Source organism: Vespa crabro, chromosome 16 (genome assembly GCF_910589235.1).
Source record: "Vespa crabro chromosome 16, iyVesCrab1.2, whole genome shotgun sequence".
In the NCBI taxonomy this organism is placed as follows: Eukaryota; Metazoa; Arthropoda; class Insecta; order Hymenoptera; family Vespidae; genus Vespa; species Vespa crabro.
The window spans coordinates 5,110,632-5,131,999 of NC_060970.1; the positions used below are offsets into that span (position 1 = coordinate 5,110,632).

Here is a 21,368-nt window from a genome sequence, read left to right on the forward strand (position 1 = left end):
ATTATCACTTATTACAAATAGATCACGCGATCGTTGACATGGTTAACGAAATTTCTATTTTCTTAAAAAAAAAAAAAAAAAAAAAAAAAGAGAGAGAGAGAAAAAAAAGAAACAATTCGCACAGTAGTCGTTCTATTATTTCAGAAAAGATCTATAGATCGTTTATACGAGGACGAAGCTGCCGTGAAAATGTAGAATAGCATCGTTGAGAGACATGTAATAGGCATAAGTTAGACTAACACTTGCACGTCTTGACGTCAAAGGATACCCGAGTAAGCTATAAATCATGTCTTCTAACGTAACGAACGTTGTAAACGAGCTCCAACCATAGATCTTAAAGTTTAACTAATGCCTAGACGACCCCCCGCGGTTCTATTCCACAACCAACTGACTACAGGTTCCTTCTATATAGCGACCTTCTTTGCTCTATTAGGCGACGAACATTATTTCATATCAAGATCGGTGCCACCTGCCACATAAGAACCAGACTGATCAGAAGAAGTCAGGTAAATCGTGGGTATTTTAATAACGGTACTATAATATGTGTACATGTTGATTTTTAATCCTTATCACTCCAAAAACCAACTTTTATAAAATGAGTCAATTATTTTTCCCCAGTGATTAATATTAATAAACGGAAATTAACGAGTACGATTTTAATCGAAAAAATATTTTAGACATATCATCTTTCTCATTGATGGATGAATCGATTCGAAAAAATATTCATTAAAGATTCTTTGAAATCAAGAAAACGAATTTCTCTCTGTGAATTCGATCGTATCTTTGATGGTGGTCCATGGAGGAGAAAGACGAAGTAACGTATAACATTACCATCGATGTTTCTCGTGTCTTCTTTCCACCCCCTCGTCTTTCTTTCCCGATTTCTCCTTTTCCTTGTTTCTTTATCTCTTTTATTTTTTTTTTTTTAAGCTGATAAAATGACTCTCAAGCTTTCTTCGAGGTATGTAAACACACGCATACAAAATTTAGCAGTCCCTTTGAAAAAATAAAAATAAAAATAAAAAAGAATGAAATGAAATAAAATAATAATGTAAAAATAAATTAAAGTTCTGTTCTCTACTATTTCGATTAAGAACAATAAATAAAAATATAATCTTTTTTAAGCGTTAATTAGTGGAGACTTTGTTCTCTCGATCCTCCTACCAGCACCGAAGTATCTTTCGTAAGCAGACTACGATCTCTCCAACCTAGTTTAAACGAATAAACCAACTCGTTACGTATCTTTCTTCGACTCACGAACTATCGCCGACCACCGCCAGCCGTCGTTTAATTTGATTTACGCGAGTAAGCACGTTATTAATCATATCGCGGCATGCTTATAACTCACGAGACGTCTTACGCGAGAGAAAACATAGGGAGTAGGACGTACTTGCACAAAAGAGAAGAACTATTATTTCTCCTATTATAAAAAAAAAAGAAAAAAAAATACACATATCAATAAATCCAAGCGCACGATTTGAACTTCGATTTGAAAATATTCAGTAGGTTTTTTTCTTTAATCACTTCATCTAATCTATCCATTTGTTTAAATATTATTAACAACCTGTATTTTAAATATATTACTCAAATACGATTAGAATAAAAAAGTATTTTCAAAACATACTGAAATATGCAGCCATTTGCCCGGTAGTACTTGCGTTACATGATTTAGATTAATATAAATCGCAAGTAATACCGACCCAGATCTCACCGCGTGGAGGTTGCTGCGTATGGAGATCCACGGACTATAACATACTAATTAGTCGCAATTAATGGACCTTCTTTTGAATCGGTCGAAATCAATCGAGGGTGCATCAAATTGCGACTTTGCCCTGACCTACCCGAAAGAAAAAGCATGGATTCCTTATATTGGATATCTATTTCAAAAGTGCCAAACAATTCATTTTGACATTATCCATTGATATTATTTTTACATATAATTTGTACATCCCGGACATGTACAAAGTATATGCATTTTTGTAATCACTACTACGTTACATGTTAATATTTACATATATATTTTAATGGAAAACATTTCCTACACAATAATAATTGTGCATACTTAACATTAAATTTCATATTTCCAACCATTTTTACTACAACGCAATATTAATAAATCTAAATAAATCTAAAATTGGAGATTTGGAAGTTAAATAAGGTGATTGGAGATGTGAGAAAAATCAATCCACACTTTTTAAACTATCTTAATACCTAATCAATAGACAATCGACCGAATTGCCCTTTTTTATCTTATATCATATAACCTTAAAAATAATATAACCTTAAAACTAGAATTCTTAATAGTACTATTAAGAGAAACATGCTTTAAGCGTAAACAAATAAAGCACAAGAAACCCAACATGCATCATGCCTTATAATTATATTCTTATAGACTAGCATGCAATAGAAATGAAAAATATAGAATACCAAAACACTTACTAATATACTTTACCAATGTATAAGATAATGTATAATATGAAATTTTTTTGCATTAATTACATATAAGTTTCAATTCTAATTTATATATAATAATGTATTCATTATAATCATCAAATACCTGAAAACATAAAGAAAAACAGAATAAAAAATATCATAGTAATAAATAGAATAAAACTGCATTGACATGCAATTTTATTCTATGCCTGTTGATACTATTAATATAAAAAGCAAACCAAATCCATACAATACTTAAGGTAGTATACCTGAAACATACATTTTCAATAATTAAACAATTTATGGATAAACATATTACTATAGTGATAAACGTTAAATTTATTACTACAGTAATACTGAATGCAATTATAACTGAAATGAATTAACAATTAATTATACTTATACTAAATTTAATCAACCATGAATAATGATATGATTTCAAATAACAATTCTATTACATCAAATTTAACAAATCTAAACAATTTTAAGAATGCAACAAAAAAATCTTCAATATATCTCAAAACTGTGTGAAATTATATTATTTATATAAAAAGTAATTTTAAATAATAATAGCTAATAAATAGCCTTTAGTAATGCATATATACATATAATATTTATAATAGCAGCCATTTTAGGCGCTCTGATAAACAAAACAAAAAATAATTGGCGTTAGCAAATCCAACGATGTTCACCTGAAACAAAAAGAAAAATATATTAGTCATACAATATTATAATTCAATAGCATGACACGTCGACATGTAGATGCACTTTTCAATTTCCTATCAATTTCTATCAGTTCCTGTAAGATAAAATGAAAACAAGTGAATCTACGTTATAACATATGGTCCACCATTTCCATATGCAATTACTATTAATGACGAGCAAAATGACATGTTTAAAATAATAAGACAACAAACCATTATCAGAGGAGCATGTGATCCTCTGAAAGAATGATTTATTGTCGATAGTTGCCCTCTTGAGCCACAGTTTGTGGGGGCCTCTTCGGCATATAGCCTCTTCTTTGCTTCGTGCCCTAACCACTGCATTGGAGCATTCCCTAAGTGCAACGCATGAAATAAAAAAGAAAAAAAAAAGAAAAAAAAAATAAAAGGTTGTGAAATAAAGATTTTAACTATCCTAACCTGTGGACGATCAATGGACCAAAATAATCCAACAATCGTGCGCATCAACACAGGTACATTTACTCGAATGCTCCTGCAGATAATCAATCTAATCGATGAACCTAGTGCTAACACTTTGCATTTAAATAATTAGAAAGTATCAAACAAAACTAAAAAATGGTACATCTATGATACATCTTGTGGGCTTACTATTTTACTTGAGTAAGTAATACATTTACTTTGTATCCTTATTATTGTTTCTATACTACACATATTTAAGAAATATATACTCCAGAAACTACAGGGAAATGCAAAGTGTTAATATACTTAAGACTAAGTATCTAACATGTTCAAAAATCTTTGCTAATTGGAAAGAAATGAATTTTTTAACAATCGCAAGGATCTTCAAACTGTTTTTGATACTGATGTATCTCACAATGCAAAGTGTCAGGAAAATGTGAGAAAAAAACAGAGATGCAGAATGATTCTAAAATTTACTGAAACTTTGCATAATATCCGGGGACGAAACTTTTTATTTCTAAATGGAAATTATCGCATACGTCTAACCCGGTCCTACCTGCTTAAAATTAAAGAAACATTCAAACAGAAAAGTATGCTACCTGCCTACCTATACCTATATTTAAAAATAGCAAAACATGCGTTCCAACACACACACTCCACGATTCTCTCACATACCGCCAGGGTGCAAAAGCCTACACTAGAGAGTATGCCCCGGGGCACCTCCGACACCCTAGCTCAACCACGTATTTTCTAAGTCTTAACTAATTAGGGGTACGTACCAATTTGCTGAAATCGACTGACAAGGTTAGTGACCATTGCGTAAAACTCTACTTTCAATATAACTACTAGTACGTACTAGTATATGTATAAGCATACTAGTGACATACGAGTACTATTTCATTCATGAAAATATGCTTCATTTAATATTCAAAACGATAGAACGTCTTTTTGTATGACGCACTTTCAATATAAATATAATAAAGTAGTACATTAACGTATTAATAACATACGAATTTTATCCATTATATGGTCAAGTGAAAACTATTAAATATTTTTTATGTGAATGATTAAAAATTTCGCGAAACGATGCACAATCCACCGCCTAAGACGCACACACAGGTGCAAGGTACATCGTGCACGATCACTAACGCAATGACAGTCGCCAAAGAGGGGGAACTTAAAACTAAACCCATACCAACTGTTTCTCACCCATACGAGTACACCTGGGCACACGGACAGATGAGAACGCAGAAAATACGGGGGGGAGAAACGGGCATTAGTACATTAATTGCTGAAAATCCTGAGCTAAAAATGATTAACTTATCAACTAGGCCTACGGGCTGTGACTCTACAAGTCTCTTTGTTTCTTTTGCAATTACTCTACTCGACTTTTTTCTTAGAAAAACAATGACTCTACTGAGACTTTTATTTTATCAACAAAATTGATTGAATATTTCATTTATTTTTCATGCAGCAATAAAAAACCTCGGACGACTCCTTCGAACAAGCGGCTATATACTAATGAAAGAAGGAAATCATGATGCGCCACTTGTATTCCAGAATCTATCCGTCGCGCTTGTCTTCTTGCTCATTTTTTATAGAAAAAATCCAAATGGATCGCGATGAAAAATATACCAAAAATATACGAAGAAATGCATGTAACATAGACGACATAACATGCTTTTTCTATTGACGAAATCGGATAAATTAATATCCGATTTCAGCACTAACAACGCGAGCAAAAAGGTGCGAATTAATTGCACTGTTAATTAAAAACGACTCGATCCAACGAAACAAGAAGACCCTATCCTGAGCTAATAAAAATAAGCATGCACAATAGACAAACAATGAAATATATATCAGTCGTGAGTAAATCCAAAAGAAGAGTTACTCACGTGCTCGTCGATAATTTATTGGAAAAAATTACAACCAGTAACTCGTGCCGATTCGGACCTTTCGTCCTCGGCATGATTGAGCACTGGAGGGACTTAAATTTTGTTCACTCACTACTTAAGAAGTTCTCTGATGGCTCCAAAACACTCCTCTGCGTTGCTGCTCGAAATTAAAAGAAGTAGATCCACCATAGGTTGAACATTAGATAAGGTAGACATCGACGAGTTCTTCTAGGTTGAGACTTTTGTGGATCATTATAACGATGATCATCTGCAAAAAGATTTAAAACAAATTTCGAATAAGTTTACTGTCACAAGATAGTAAAATTATTGTTTATAAAATTTATTAAGTTACTTACCAATATTCTGTTATAGAAGATGTGTACTATCTTAATCATCTTCCAAGATGCACTGACTCTAATACGCGACAATTATTTATTTATTACGAGACGGCACGTAATTTAATTCGCGCATCTCTGTTGTTTAAATAAAATAGAAAAATAAAACTTTGTACGAACGAGCACTGATTCTATAAATGACTGCTTTGCGCGCAGTCGATTCGATACACTTATTTAGAACACCTCACAGTTGATTTAATTCGCGAACCGCGTAAAAATTTTTATTGACGTACAAACACTGCTTCTACTTCGCGAGTTTTATGTTTTCACTTTAACGATACAACACTCGATTTACACATTGCTCGCGCACGATTGCAATGGTAATCTGAAAAGAATAAAAAGAGAATTATTAATGTCCTTGTTATAATAAAGACATCCTAGAAAATTAATACAAATTGTGATCAAATAAAATATATGTCGAAATTAAAATACGAAAAACAATTAATCGATGCTTTTCTAAGTGCGTACACGCCGAAGTATTCTATAGAAATAAAGGCCGAATGCTGAATTGTTTTTGTCTCGGCTCGGCCGGAGAATTTCTTGGAAATTCGCAGGAGTGTATACATACAACCTATCTCTCTCTATCAAGCCCTATTATATGTCCTCAGAAAGAGAAAAACATACCTGTATGACGTAGATTGTGTACATCGGCGCGACCTCTCCTCTCCCCACCTTGCTTGTTATGTCCTGTGCTTTTCCAATTCATAGAATTCTTGGAAATCTGAAAAATGGAAATCCGATATTAATAGTGACAATTAATTGTGTGTGTATATGATGTAGGCTGTGTAGAGGCTATATCCATAGCGCGCGTGTGTGTGTATGTGTGTGTGTGTGTGTGTGTGTACACGTATGAAAATCGAATATAATACGAAATACGACAAATAAAGATTAATTAATGGTAGATTATTAATTAAAACATCGTTAAAAAGAAAAATAAATATTGATACCACGAAAATAAGAGAAGAAAATTCGAAAAAGAAGTATGACGCAATAGGAATTCGGGGTACTCCAAGCGCCGATTTTATTTTCGTGAATATTTCTTAAACGCGACGATGTCCCGTCTAGCAAACATTCACGCGTGGAAATCGAATTTTAAGGAATCGATTGGTATATAGGAGGAAGGTGTACGTTAGAAAAAATATGCGAATTACCTGGAATTATGGAGAACGATAAATTCCTTGTTGAATTGGTCACCACCGGAAACAAAATGGCTGTCCTCTTGACCGGCAAGTGCCTTGCTCGGCGCATGCGCACTGCGTGATCTTTAGTATATAGCGCATTAATATATATATTAATTTTTCCATTTATTATTAAAAAACAGCATATAATATAAAATAAGAAAGCAAAAAATTCAAAAGAATTTTAGTAATCAGTATTATAACGATAGATTATTATTTTTGAACTAATGAATTAAAATATATTCCCGCCACTCAAACAATCTTCAAGTTGTCACACGTACATAGCTTTTCTTCTTACCACCTCACGAATCAAAACAAATACAATTAATAAATCGAATAATAAAAAAATGTATCCGTATTTATCAAAATGTTGTAATAAAAATCTTATTAATATTTTGAACAATAATAATAATTCGTATGATTTTTATCTACATGTATAAGTATACTTAATAATATATAATTATTAAGTTATACTTATTATTAAGAACTTTATGACTCGGTAGTAGGGAATCATCGAGAAGGTTTCAACGGTTTCTCGAAGAAGAACACGAAAAAGAAGGCAATAGTGACAATAGAAGACAAAATAACTGTGGTGGAAAATAATAGCTTGGAAATTGAAATATAACGAAGGAAAAAAGGTCATAATTTACATATTTACGTATTACTCAGATCTATATAATATCATAGAAAATACTTGTTTCAATGCCAAGATAGACGATAAAAAATTCTCTCTCTCTCTCTACATACATGCATAAGAATTTCACAACGAATGTTTTTAGAAATTTTTCTCTCTATTTTAGATTTTCTTATCATATAAGTACACGCATACATATATATTTATATATACATATTCATGTACAGGATTCTCTGGATGATACCTACAAAAAAGGACATTGTGTGCCATCTCGAAATACTATCAGATTTATCGTATAAATTTTGAAGCACATCGATTTGATTTCAAGTCGATAATGTAGATCTCATTTACATGAAGAAAACAATGTCATTTCGATGATGTAAATCCCCACAACGATCTCATATCTCAGATTTATCAAGTTCTCATTTCGTTTATTAATACTTAACATAAATGAGACAAGAAAGAGGATTCCACATATAGACCAGAAAAAAACATCGAAAGTGTAAGATTTTTTAAAAATATTATTTCAATTTGTTCTTTGATATATTATTGTAGCATAATGAAATGAACATCACATTCGAGGTTATAATATTATAATACTTTCTAATATCACAAGAGATATTCTTCTACATGGGAATATTAAAAATTATGAAAGAACATTAAAAAGTTCAATTCCTTGATGCTTCATACCTTCCCATGGATTTAATTTTCAACGATTATTCAATGTAGCCTTTACACCTATTCTAACCATTCCAAGGTAAAATTCATAGACTTGATTAATGATGTTACTTGTGCTAGAAATTATTTTTTCCGTTCGAATATCTTTAAAAAAAAAAAAAAAAGCAACCCGTACACAATTTTCAATGTACATTATAAATTTTCTGTTTTCTAGTTTCTGAAACGTATATACATATTATGAGATTTACGGGGAAGCTCTTAATGAATCCAAATAGTAAATTAAAAAGGTTAGCTAAAGAAAGAGAGAGAGAGAGAGAGAGAGAGACAGAGAGAAGAGATTACGATGAGAAGAAGAACGTGTTCGCCTCTTGATGAAACCAGTTCTAGAAGGTGTGCTTGGATTTAGAATCGATTTCTTAGCACGATCTTGGCGATTTACGTCTCTTGCCTATCCGTATAAAATCTCGAGCTTTTATCATAGCAACGTATAATAACTGTAACGATCGCTAATCCGAGGAAGGTTCTGTCGACGATCTCACTAACGAAGAGAATAAAGAAAACAAAAGAATAAGGAAAAAAGTCGAATGGAAAGATATCCGTGAAAGTATTAATATGGTTAGTAAAAACTTGTTATATGATAATTCAGATTAATATAATAATAATAATGGTAATGATATTGAGATATATCATAATAATGAATTTAAATAACTATCCATGTATTCTATGTTAATTGTAATAATAAGAAATTATATATAATAGTAATTTTTGTTGTTATGTAATATAATATTTCTTATTATTGGTATTGACATACATATAGTATGGATAGTAAAGATTGATATTTTTCGTATTAGAAATAGATAGGCATTGTCCTAATCATTGATCAGGTTCAAAGAAAGAAATATACGATTTTATTCGTATGACAAAATGTATCTGAACTATGAGTTTGCCTCCTTCCTCCTCTCTTTCTCTTTTACAGGTATATGTAACCAAACGAAAAGACAAAGAGAGAGGATGAAAGAAAAGAAAGAGAAAGAGAAGAGAAGGCACAGATAAATTTTTCTCACGGCGAAATAAAGATCTTGTCGGACACGAGGGGGTACAAGAAGAAACAGCCGTACGTGGTGGCAAGACACGCGTGTTTACTAAGATAACCTCGGCTTTCAACGACCGCTTCTCTTCTTCTTCTTCTTCTTCTTCCTCTTTTTCCTCTTCTTCTTCTTCTTCTTCCTCCTCCTTCATCTTCTCCTTTTCTCTGCGCACCCACACATTGTGGATTCGGTGTTTTAGTTCGAGTCTCTTCAAACTCCAAGTTAAGAATTATTAAGAGATCTCACTAGTATAGTTTTCATTTAACGCATAATTTAAAAAAAAATGTTCAATTTTTTGAAAGCTGATTAGATGACTATCGCTATTAAGAAATTATTTCATTTTTTGTCATTAAATTATCGATTATTCTTGAGAAACTATCAAGTATAGAATGGTATTGATGAGAAGTATTGTGCGATTGTATGCTATAAAAAAAAAAAAGAAAGAAAAATGCAAAAGATATAGGTATCTTCCCTTCTTTTCATCCTTCTCAGCTAACTTTAGTCTCGATGGTTATTCGAGAATGAAAGTAACTCGAGTAGGATGAGAGAAGAAAAAAAGGGAGGAAGAAGAGACGTTATAACCTTCTGGTTTCGACTCGAAAGCGTTGAAAATGTACCTTAGAAAGATCGAACTACATATCTCGTGAAGCAAAGGAATATTTTCGAAGCTGCAAAATGAACGAAAATTTGAGTTAACATCGAAAATGAGAAAGAAAGAGAAAGCAAGCGCGCAAGAGAGAGAAATAGAGAGAGAGAGAGAGAGAGAGAGAGAGAGAGAGAGAGAGAGAGAGAGAGAAGGAGAAGCTGACTCTCCTGCCAGATTGAATCATCTTTCGGACGTCTTTGCGATCTCTCGACCGTGATAAACTCGAAATAGAATTTTTCTCTTTGTCAAGAGAGGAACGATAATATTACAACACGTACGAAAAAGAGGAACCTGAGAGGAATATTTGATTACAATGGTACGATACAATTCTTTCCTCGTTACCTTCAATAAAATAATAAATTCCAAAATAGAACGATATATGTAATAAAGATACAAGAGCATTAATATGATAAAACTTTCGGGAAATATCAAGGAGGATTATCTTTTAATTGTTAATTGTATAGAAAAACTTTATGACATAGAGATGGTAACAAATTTATTATAGCTCGAAGCACATCGAGTAATTCACATTCGTAAATGAAAAACAGAGGAATAGAAAGCAAAGAGACGAGTCTCGAAACGAGCTCTACGTCCCCTTTCGAAGCATACTAACGTGTCAGGATCGTTTCGTTCCAGTATTTTACTACCTTTACCTGCCTGCCATTCGATCCCTTCTATACTTCTTGCTTCTCTAATTAACGATGGATCAATTAACGTCTTCTCACTTTCGTAGACCTTAAGATACCCTCCGATGAGTGATATATGTATATATATATATATATATATATATATAAATGTATGTATGTGTGTATATCTACAACCGTGATTTTATTTTCTCTTTTATTATCAAGAATTATTTAACCTAAACACATTGATAAGACATTCTTACTTGAGAATATATTTTTTTCTAATAATTTATACGTAATAATATTATATATGAATCTTTGATCTTTACATTACACGACTAAATTTTCTTTTTCTCTTCTTTCAGATAACCTGACACTAAATCATTTTTTATCTTAGCATTACCATTGGACAATATGCTAAAAGATCGCCTAACAGCTTTATTTGCAACCCCTTTTTCTCTCGAGTACATACATACATACATGCATACTCGTTCACTCGAAAGTACGCAGTTAGGATGTTAAGGACGTGTCGTAAACGGACCTCTTTGTCTTTAGAAAAACGAAAGCGAAAAGAGAGAATTGGAGAGAAAGACACGTGCATATATTTATTTGTACCGTATCCACTTCGTGTTCTACGCTCGAGCATGCCGTGAATTATGACTTTTCGCGACTAACAAACGCTTCTCCTCTCGTTCGAGCATGCGTAGGAAGATTTCTTCTCTCTCCCTCTCTCTCTCTCTCTCTCTTTCTCTTTCATATACATTTGTAATTATCGTTAACCGGATTCTATCTCTTTCTCTCCTTCCTTCATTTTACAGGACAACATTGGATATAACTCGATTCGTTTCGTCGTCGTCGTCATCATCGAATCACATTAAAATCTTCTAATTTGCTTTTATTAAAGCTCGATAAACGTCGAAGTGATATTTCAGCTTCGAATTCGAAAGTGGTTGATGTCTGTCACGGGAGCAAACCGTAAATGTGAATCGAGTCTGACATATACGAGAAAGAGAGAAAGAAATAGAGAAAGAGATAAGTTGCGTAGGTGTCGGTTATGATGATGAAAAGAGAAGGAAAAAGGGAAAGAAGAAAAGATTGAAAGCGACGGAACGAAGGCACGGTATAACTCTCATTCAACGTGGCAAACGAGTTGAAGGTGCTCTCTCAGAGAGTAATTAATCGCACACAAGTGCGAAATATCTTATGTGGAAATTAAAATGTGCTAACTCTCTTTAACGTGGGCGTTTATAACGATCGTGTTTTCTCACTATTACTGTTATATATTCTTCAATTTTCATTTAAATTATTTTCTAAGTAAGAGAGAAAAATATTTACATATATCTATATAATATGAGACTTGTAATATATAGGAAATCATTTCGTAATGGGAACATAATGAATTATCAAAATGAAAAAAGAAAATATATATATATATATATATATATGCAGTTTAAAATTACTCTTTGGACTTTTATCTTGAGTCTCACTCAAAGAGGTATTCCTATGTCTATGAGTGCGACTCGACATTTTGTTTTGTATTTTAAAAATGCTTAAACGTACAAGCCTTTAATGAAGAAATGAAAAAAGGAAAAACATAATAAAAAAAATATAAATGAATGTAAAAATTGCAGAAAATGTGTAACATGTATTAGAAATTATTTTCATATATCGTCATTGTGTGTGTTCCAGGAAGCAGAGAAGCAGCTTTCACGTACGCGATAAGCTCGGCTGGAGTTACATACGCGGTAACCGCAGCTTGCAGTCGCGGCAATATCACGGCTTGCGGTTGCGAACCGGCTATAAGGTAAACCGACGACTTGGCAGGCTCTTGCTGTCGTCCCTTGCGAACATATTAACGAGATTACCTGTGTTACTTCTTTTCTTCTCCTTCTACCTAGTTTCATTATATACATACCCTTTGACAGAAAAGGAAAATAGACGAATACATAATTAGTATCTTTCGTTTAGCAGGACGAGAAAGGAATTACCTCCGAATGGTTGGGAATGGGGAGGTTGCAGTGCAGATGTCACTTATGGAATGAGGTAGGCGGATTAATTAATAAAATCATTTTACGTTTCATTATGATATCTACCTATGCATATCTTATGTACGTATATATATATATACATATGTATGTATGTATGTATGTATTAGATCTACTAAAAGAATTTCTCTTCATTTATTAACATTTCATTTCTTTGTAATTCTCTTTTTATTCCTGTCTCTATGAAAAACTAACATAATTATATAATATTAAGCTATAATCTTAAAAGTCATTTCTATTACAATTTTTATTACATATCTTTTGATAGATCTAATCTAATTTTAATAATAGAATTTTAACATTGCAATTTAATGACAGGTTCGCACGTAGGTTCCTAGATGCAAGAGAGATCGAAGGCGATGCCAGAAGTCTGATGAATCTTCATAACAATAAAGCTGGAAGAAAAGTGAGTGCATTCTATCAGATGCTATTTTGCAGTAGACGAAATATTCCTATATGCATTTTAATCAATGACAAAAATCTGTAAAAAAATACGTAAAATTTTATAATGAACTTGTTTGTTCGAAAGGATTAACGATAATGATGGATCTCGATCGATGAAAGATTTACAATGGCTTGACAAGATAATAATCTTAGTAATGAGGCGTACGTTTATTTGCGTTCTTATTTAACACGATCTACAGACACTTATAGATCTTGATTTATTGAGCAATAACTTATACGAACGCTCAATCGTCGAGAAAATTTCACATTTTATTATTTCTTTTTACTTCGAAAGCATTTAAGACTTATGCTCTTTTAGACAGACCTAATGGAATACAATAGGTATATACCTGTGTACAAAATAATTACACAGTAAGAAAAGTAAAGAAAACATAAAAGTATTGTATCAGGTGAATTAACACAACGGTGCAGATTTAAAGACGGTCGAATAATTCAATCTTATTGAAATAAAGTCCATTGGTCGTTCTATCTGCCTCTTTTAAGTTTACTAAAGCTTTCTAAAACCTTACAAGTTTTACCTTACTAAAACCTTTATAATAGCTACATACTTACTAAAACTTTTACGATAAATATATATATTTATTACGGTAGATACATTATGGTACATCTTGGCTTAGGATGTTTTTATTATGAAAACAAACAGGTCATGGCAAAGTTATAAGACCCTTTTTTACTTTCACTTTAATCACAATACGATATTAGAAATACTTAGTAATTTTCTAAGTAACAGAAAAATAATTAGTCGTAAGAAGAGAAAATATAAGAAAAAAAGCTAACGCAAAATTATCAAACAAAAAAGTTGAAAAAGAAATTTGCCAACAAAAATAACTAATAGTAATATTTTTTGTATTCTTTTAGATCGTGAAAGCTCTTCTTCAAACAGAATGTAAATGTCACGGGGTATCTGGTTCCTGTACCGTGAAAACTTGTTGGAGAACATTGCCCAGTTTTCGTCAGATCGGTGACGCTCTTATGAAAAAGTATTATCGAGCTAAGGCGGTCGTTGCTATCACGCCTCCACCACCGCCCACAATCCAAGTAATGATCGAAGACATTCTTCATCATAATTTCAATGAAAATTTATCGCATCTCTCCTACCTAAGATCGATTAAATTCTATTTCAATACGCATATTCAGAGATTCTTTTCTTTCACTATTATATTTATCAAGAATATTAAAGAAAATAATTTTTTGTTTTCTTTTTTTTGTAGAGTTCTGAGAGCATATCACACTCAACTACAGCAGAAATAACGCCCATTCTCGGTAACGATGCAAAAACTCAAGGGAAACCAAATGATTTTATAAAATCTCATCGTGATCGACAAGCCTCAAAAAAGATGAACAACGGTGTTAAACCGAGGAGAGCACACTTGGTATTAAAAAGAAGTAAAGTTAGTACCGGCGGAAGTATGATGGGATCGAAAAGAATTCCTAAAAGAAGCGAACTGGTCTTTCTTCAATCCTCGCCGAATTATTGCGAGCCGGATTTGGCTTTGGGTAGTTTGGGTACACAAGGCAGATATTGTAATCGAACGAGTAAAGGTAGATTAAAAAGAGAGGAGTCTCTCAATGTTTTCATTCAATATTTGATGACTTTGGTACACATTATATAATCAGGAATTTCTATTTTTTTTTTTTTTTTTTGTTTTTTTTGTTTTTTTCTTTGTTTTGTAGGTACCGATGGATGTGATTTGATGTGTTGTGGTCGTGGTTATAACACACATCAATTTACTAGAACTTGGCAGTGTAGATGTAAATTTCATTGGTGCTGTCATGTGCATTGTGACACGTGTACCGAACGTACGGAAGAATACACTTGCAAATGATGTAAATATTTACTTTTCGAGAGAAAATTTTCTTTGTGTAAGTGTGTTGCAGAAAAATATTGGACATATATCGACTGATCGATGATATTATTTTTTATTATCGTTCAGCTAATCTCTCTGATACATGATATAGCCTAATCATTGAAATCCTCGCAGAAAAAAAGTATACAAGTGAGATTTACATGTATAGGTACATTAACTAAATATTAGTTTAAGAAAATTTACAAAAAGATTTACTGATGAAGTAGAACTTAGTTCACTAGCATTATGTGGTTGTACCTTCTCAAACTCAATCTTAGAACAATATCACATCAACTTGTTGCACTATAATTGAGCTCAGAAATGTTGCAATTCAAAATGTTATTATATTAGGAATGAAAATTAGACATCTCTCTCTCTTTTTTTTTTTTCTCTTACTCTTAGATATGTTGCATAAATTATTATTTATTTTTTATTATAAATAGACTATACTCGTGTGTTGTGTGTTGCTGCGTGTGCATGAGTGTAAAACTATATGTGTACATACATTTATAGTTGATGTATTTACCAATTACTAAATTTCTCTGCGTATTTCTGACACACAGACATTGTTATATGATTTTATTGAAGCTTTCACCGTGATTGTAAAACGTCAAGAAATTCAATAAACTAATAAATCTAAGTAGATACATCAGGTATATACCATACGTAAATACGTATACCTGCACAGCAAATAGGTATACCTGAAGAGGCGAAATAAAGAAAAAAGAACCATTTATGAATTGCAGTGGTGGGGAAAAACTACTATATAAATGGGTAAATTTTTCTTCAGTTTACCAGTTATTTTCAAATTTTCAACTGAGACGCATCGTGTCAGATTCAAACTTTGGTTTCTTCTGTCAAATACTATACTCCAGTCTAATACACTACGATAGTAGTACACTATATAGTTTCTGTGAAAGAAGAAAAAGTGTAAGTACGATTGAATTCTTTTTAATAATCCATTCTTGTCAAACTTCACTGCATCGTCAATTTGATTATTAAATAATTTAAAGACTAATTCGAAAACTTTTACGAGTATTTAATCTCTACATTAAAAACAACTTATCTAATTTCTTAATTGAAAACAAACAAACAGTATTGTTTATTAGTTCTTTTTTTGTTTGTCTTTTAATAGTTGTCAGTTCTAGCACTAAAAATATTTGAAAATCTGACTATATTTACAACGTATGAGAATGAGTCATCTCCTCACCCAGAATTATTCTATTATTATTATTAATATTATTATTAAATTTATCTCTTGGCCAATATAAAATAAATAATGAAATATAAAAATGACTTTTTTCTGTACAGATACATCAATTATCAAAAATGAACGGAATGATGGCAGCAAACTATTTTCTTCTACCAAACAACGACGATGAATACCCAGAAGAAATTTTACAATTAACGCTACCACAACTACCCTCAAATTATATTTGGATGGCGATTTCTTGCACTTGCAACAGACATCATGTGCACTTCCCAGTACCGATTGAACATCCGATTCATCACGTTGGCCCTAGTTATGTTGAAATTGATGATGAAATACCTATCGAAGATGATCTACCAATCGGACTAGAAGAAAGGGAACCGGATGCCATAAGACGGGAGTATCGACGGAGACGATACTTTCAACATATGGAATTCCAACGAAAGGAACAAGAACGTATAGAACGAAGAAGACGAGAAATGAGATATTTACAACTTGCAGCACAACATGTTGTAAATCTATATGAAGAAAGAAATGAAGAAAGAAATGAAGAAGAAAATGAAGGGCAAATAAATCCACCACCATTGGAAGCAATTCCACCAGAAGATCAGCCGGAACCAATCTTCTTGGAGGAAAATCTCATGGAAGAAAGAATAGAGCCACCAGTGAACGAACCACCTGATGTTCACAATAATTTAGAAGAAAATTTAGATCGTTAAAATAAAATCTATAATTAAATTATTTTAATTGAAAATAGTTAATAGACACAATAGTTATAATAAATTATATAATAAATTAAAGTGAAAGAGAGAAAGCATGAGAAAATGAAAGAGAGAGAGAGAGTGTGTGTGTGTGTGTGTGTATGTGTGTGAGAGAAAGAGATACATAACGATGTAAATTCATGTATAAAATTAACTACTTCTTTTTTTTCAACATTTCTAATGATTTACTCTTTCAGTATTAAAATTAAAAAAGTTATTAAAAATGTAATAACTTCCTGTACTATTTTTTATACATGACTTTACAAAAAATATTATAGTAAATGCATATCAAAAATCTAACTTATATAATATATATAGCAACATATCAATATTGTGAACCAACATTGTAATAAATCCAACCTATGTGTTTCTTTTATATGAATGTGTAAATGTTTCTTTCTCGTATTTTATACTTTAAATATAATAAAATATTAAATATGAGCTATGAAGAAATATTTTTGATATTGTGCATAGAAATCTTTATACAACCTCCATCTTTGTAATTCCAATCTGAACAGGAAGGCATACTTGTGCACTTGAGCATTAAGAAAAATATTTGAGGAAGCTTTAAAAAGCATTCAACATTTCTTGTGCTTCTTTCTTAGCTTGAACATCTTCGTGGGTTGTAGTCGGATATTCTGTGGTCAATTTTAAATATCTGAGAGCATCTTCTTTTCTACCTAATTTTAAATAAGTTTTTGCAAGCATAAGTAAATTATAACTATAAAAGTTAGGACTTGTTTCTTCTGCCTTTTCAAAATATATTAATGCCTCTTCAAAGGATGAATTCGGAGGTTCTTCAAATACTAATGATGCAATTTTTCTTTGATACCATGCTAAATCAGATACTTGATAACACCAACTGCCAAGCATGTACAAAGTAGTAGGGTCCTTTGGATTTAATTCTATTGCCCTCTATGATAAAAAAAAAAAAAAAAAAAAAAAAAAAAAAAAAAAAAAAAAAAAAAAAAAAAAAAAAAAAAAAAAAAAAAAAAAAAAAAAAAAGAGAGAGAAAAAATAAGAAATAAGAACAAAAAAGGAATTCTGGATAATGCATTATTAAGGTAGATAAAACATAAATAGCATACAAGCATATGCTTCTTAATGCTGTATAACTGTTGTATCCTAGACTTCATGCCTTCCATAGCACTTTTACTATCAAGTAATATTGACATCCATTTTTGTACAGCATAATGATCCTCTTTGATATTAATTGCAGTTTGTATAAAATTATAAGCTTCTAGAATCATTTCTTTTGCTTCCGATTCGTTAGCTGTCTTTGACAAATTATATAAAACCCTACTCAAACGCCATAGAATTTCTACGTCCTCATTATGCTAAATATACAAAAAATAAAGAATATTTCATAAAAAATAACCAAGAGCACTCGATACTTTGTAGTATAACTCTATACCTTGTAATTTGATAAATGTGTATATAATTGCTTGTATAAGCCTTGGTCAAACAAAACATCTGCCGTTATAATATAGCTTTCTTTCGTAGCAATTTTTTTTGCTTCGTTATTATTCTCTTTCTCTTTCTCTTTGTCTTTTGTGGATTGAAAAGTCCAAAGAGCCATCATAGTGGGTACTACATAAGTCAGTTTATTACTGAAGTTACACTTCTGATTCTGTTAATAACAAAAAGTCACAAGCATTAGTTATTAAAAATCATTGTCATTTCATTTTTAAATAAAAAAAAAATTATTCGATTACCGTTCGTACTACTAAAGCAACTTTGCACATATCGAACCTTTGACATATTTTGATCGAGGTCATGAAACGAAACACTTTCGACAACATTGTCAAATATAAACAAATAAAATTCATATAAAAATTATCAAACACACATAATTTATTCTTTACTTACTTATATATATATATATATATACATTATATTTTAAAAGCTAGGCGAGAGAGAGAGAGAAATGGATCACGAATGAACAATCGTGCAAGAAGAAAGCATATATCACCACTACTTGTTCCTACTTGGAAATTAGAGTGATCGAGTGTAAACAGAGTTATGGAAATAACCGACAATTTTTTTTAACGAAAGTGAAAGATGAACGTCAGTATAGGTACGTACGTATAAACATTAAATAGAAGAGAATAACGCCCCCTGGTATTCAGTATATCAACTCTATTTGACATTTATTTATAGAATATATAATGCATATCTAATACTGTAATGGGATTTTTTTATTTATTATTTAATAAAATTTTATATATTAATAATAATTCTTTTGCGTGAATCGCAAAATGATAAAAATCCCAGGTCGATAATATGGATATTTAATATCGATACAGAGAGATATTTAATATCGCAACGACACTATTATAACCAACTTCAATATGTTAAGTATCGATCTATTCAGTGATATCTCTTCTTCAGTGTGTACATAGTTGAAATTGACGATAAAGAAAGAAAAGTTATATTAAAGAAATAATTATTATCACACACACACACACGCACACATATTTATATATATAATCGATTAGAGCAGTTGTTGCTACTTTTTGAAGTATACAATGGAAACGATATTAGAGCAACAACGACGTTATCATGAAGAAAGAGAACGTTTGATGGACGCTATGGTGAAGGAAATGCTTTATAAAAAGCCAGGGCATCGTGAAAATATAAATTCTGAGCATAGATTAAAGATGCTGTTAGATCAGTATATGGATAGTACTGCAAATTTACAAGATTTGTACGAAGATAAAGATGGTCAAAGAAAAGAGGAGGTAAGAGGTTATGTTTTTGCATCTCTATGAGCTAATAATTTTCTCTTTTCAATAATTTTTATACAATTTCCAGGTACAAGCACTTTCAGGCCCCAACGAATTCTCAGAATTTTATTCTCGCTTAAAATCAATTAAAGAATTCTATCGTAGACATCCAAATGAAATTAGTGTACCCATGTCCGTTGAATTTGAAGAATTAGCCAAAATGAGAGAGAATCCTACGGAGGAATTATCTAACCTTGTAGAATTCACCGACGAAGAAGGTTATGGGAAATATTTAGATCTTCATGAATGTTACGAAAAGTATATTAATCTTAAAGGAATCGAAAAGGTTGATTACATCACTTATTTGTCTACATTCGATCACTTGTTTGATATTCCAAGAGAAAGAAAAAATGCTGAATACACCAGATATGTCGAAGCCCTTTTATCCTATTTAGTTGATTATTTAAGTAGAGTTAGACCTTTGCTGGACATAAATGCAGAAATTGAGGAAGCCAATAAGGATTATGAGACGCAGTGGGAAAATAATACTTTTCCAGGATGGCCGAAGGAAACTGGAAGTGCATTGACACACGTTGGAGCACATTTGGAACTATCCGCTTTTTCATCTTGGGAAGAACTTGCATCCCTTGGATTAGATAGATTGAAATCTGCATTAATGGCTTTGGGTTTGAAATGCGGCGGTACTTTGGAAGAAAGAGCCCAGAGACTTTTTAGCACAAAGGGTGAAGCTTCTCTTGATCCTAATTTATTAGCCAAAAATAAAAACAGAAAGTCTGGTAAAGGGAAAGATACTGAGAAGCAGAAGGAGATTGCAAGGTTAGAGTCTCATGTTTATAGACTCGCAGAATTGGTATCTAGTCAAAGAGTAGCTACAAAAGAGAATGTACAAAGGAAACAAGCTAGAACGGAAGGTGAACGGGGCGATTCCGATGCAGAAGCAAGTGCAAGCGAATCCGAAGAAGAGGATGATAATGAAGTACCTTATAATCCTAAAAATTTACCTCTCGGATGGGATGGCAAACCTATACCATATTGGTTATATAAATTGCATGGCCTTAATATTAGTTACAATTGTGAAATCTGTGGAAATTTTACATATAAGGGACCAAAAGCTTTTCAAAGACATTTTGCAGAATGGAGACATGCTCATGGTATGCGTTGTCTCGGCATTCCAAATACCGCACATTTTGCTAATGTAACTCAGATAGAAGATGCTCTTGCCTTGTGGGAAAAGCTTAAAACGCAGAAGCAAGCTGAACGGTGGCAACCAGAACAAGAAGAAGAATTTGAAGACTCTCTTGGCAATGTGGTCAATCGTAAAACATATGAGGATCTTAAAAGACAAGGCTTGCTATAAAATGAGATATCAAAGTAGAAGTTTATACAATTAATATTATCTATATAGAAGGGAGATTTGCTTATTGCGTAATCGATAAAATAAGGTTTAATAAAAGATATGATATAAAAATTAAATTGTTTAATATAACATGGCTTATCGTTTGTAATCCATTATTCTATGTTCATCTATGATTTATTATTTAAATTGCCTTCTCATTTCAACTCCTCGATGGTTCTCTT

At 31.9% G+C, this 21,368-nt stretch overlaps 4 protein-coding genes across 18 annotated transcripts in view; 3 read left to right on the forward strand and 1 right to left on the reverse strand.

Moving 5' to 3' along the window:
• The window catches only part of LOC124429817 (protein Wnt-7a-like), a 42,705-nt gene extending 26,977 nt beyond the window's left edge, over nucleotides 1-15,728 (forward strand). For 3 of the 10 annotated variants that reach the window (XM_046975499.1, XM_046975497.1, XM_046975495.1), the window contains exons 3-8: nucleotides 12,405-12,519; nucleotides 12,684-12,758; nucleotides 13,079-13,166; nucleotides 14,084-14,263; nucleotides 14,437-14,767; nucleotides 14,900-15,728. In XM_046975499.1, the coding sequence (XP_046831455.1) occupies nucleotides 12,405-12,519; nucleotides 12,684-12,758; nucleotides 13,079-13,166; nucleotides 14,084-14,263; nucleotides 14,437-14,767; nucleotides 14,900-15,051 (941 nt within the window). In that variant the 3' untranslated portion in view covers nucleotides 15,052-15,728. Of the gene's footprint in view, nucleotides 1-7,546; nucleotides 7,682-7,904; nucleotides 8,435-8,569; nucleotides 8,971-9,482; nucleotides 10,406-11,080; nucleotides 11,218-12,404; nucleotides 12,520-12,683; nucleotides 12,759-13,078; nucleotides 13,167-14,083; nucleotides 14,264-14,436; nucleotides 14,768-14,899 lie in introns of those variants that run through there. The other 7 variants (XM_046975498.1, XM_046975496.1, XM_046975503.1 and 4 more) reach the window with 6 other exon arrangements.
• Nucleotides 15,122-19,267, reverse strand: LOC124429818 (regulator of microtubule dynamics protein 1-like). Of its 6 annotated transcripts, none has more exons than XM_046975508.1 (5): nucleotides 18,913-19,122; nucleotides 18,759-18,832; nucleotides 18,458-18,673; nucleotides 18,132-18,380; nucleotides 15,122-17,958 (listed from the first exon to the last, which is right to left on the reverse strand). In XM_046975508.1, coding segments are annotated over exons 1-5 (888 nt in total). In that variant the 5' UTR covers nucleotides 18,914-19,122; the 3' UTR covers nucleotides 15,122-17,610. The 6 variants fall into 6 exon arrangements, with proteins under 6 accessions (XP_046831464.1, XP_046831463.1, XP_046831467.1 ...); XM_046975507.1 differs by having other exon boundaries at nucleotides 18,909-19,122; XM_046975511.1 differs by lacking the exons at nucleotides 18,759-18,832; nucleotides 18,913-19,122 and adding an exon at nucleotides 19,129-19,267.
• LOC124429819 lies at nucleotides 15,808-17,001 on the forward strand. Its single transcript, XM_046975513.1, has 2 exons — nucleotides 15,808-16,002; nucleotides 16,384-17,001. The coding sequence occupies exons 1-2, from the start codon at nucleotides 15,808-15,810 to the stop codon at nucleotides 16,999-17,001; spliced, it is 813 nt and encodes a 270-aa protein (XP_046831469.1).
• A 153-nt stretch (nucleotides 19,268-19,420) lies between the features above and the next one.
• On the forward strand, nucleotides 19,421-21,263 carry LOC124429814 (splicing factor 3A subunit 3). Its single transcript, XM_046975491.1, has 2 exons — nucleotides 19,421-19,784; nucleotides 19,858-21,263. Exons 1-2 carry the CDS (start codon nucleotides 19,572-19,574, stop codon nucleotides 21,145-21,147), a joined length of 1,503 nt encoding a protein of 500 aa, XP_046831447.1. The 5' UTR covers nucleotides 19,421-19,571; the 3' UTR covers nucleotides 21,148-21,263.
• Nucleotides 21,264-21,368: the final 105 nt, after the last annotated feature.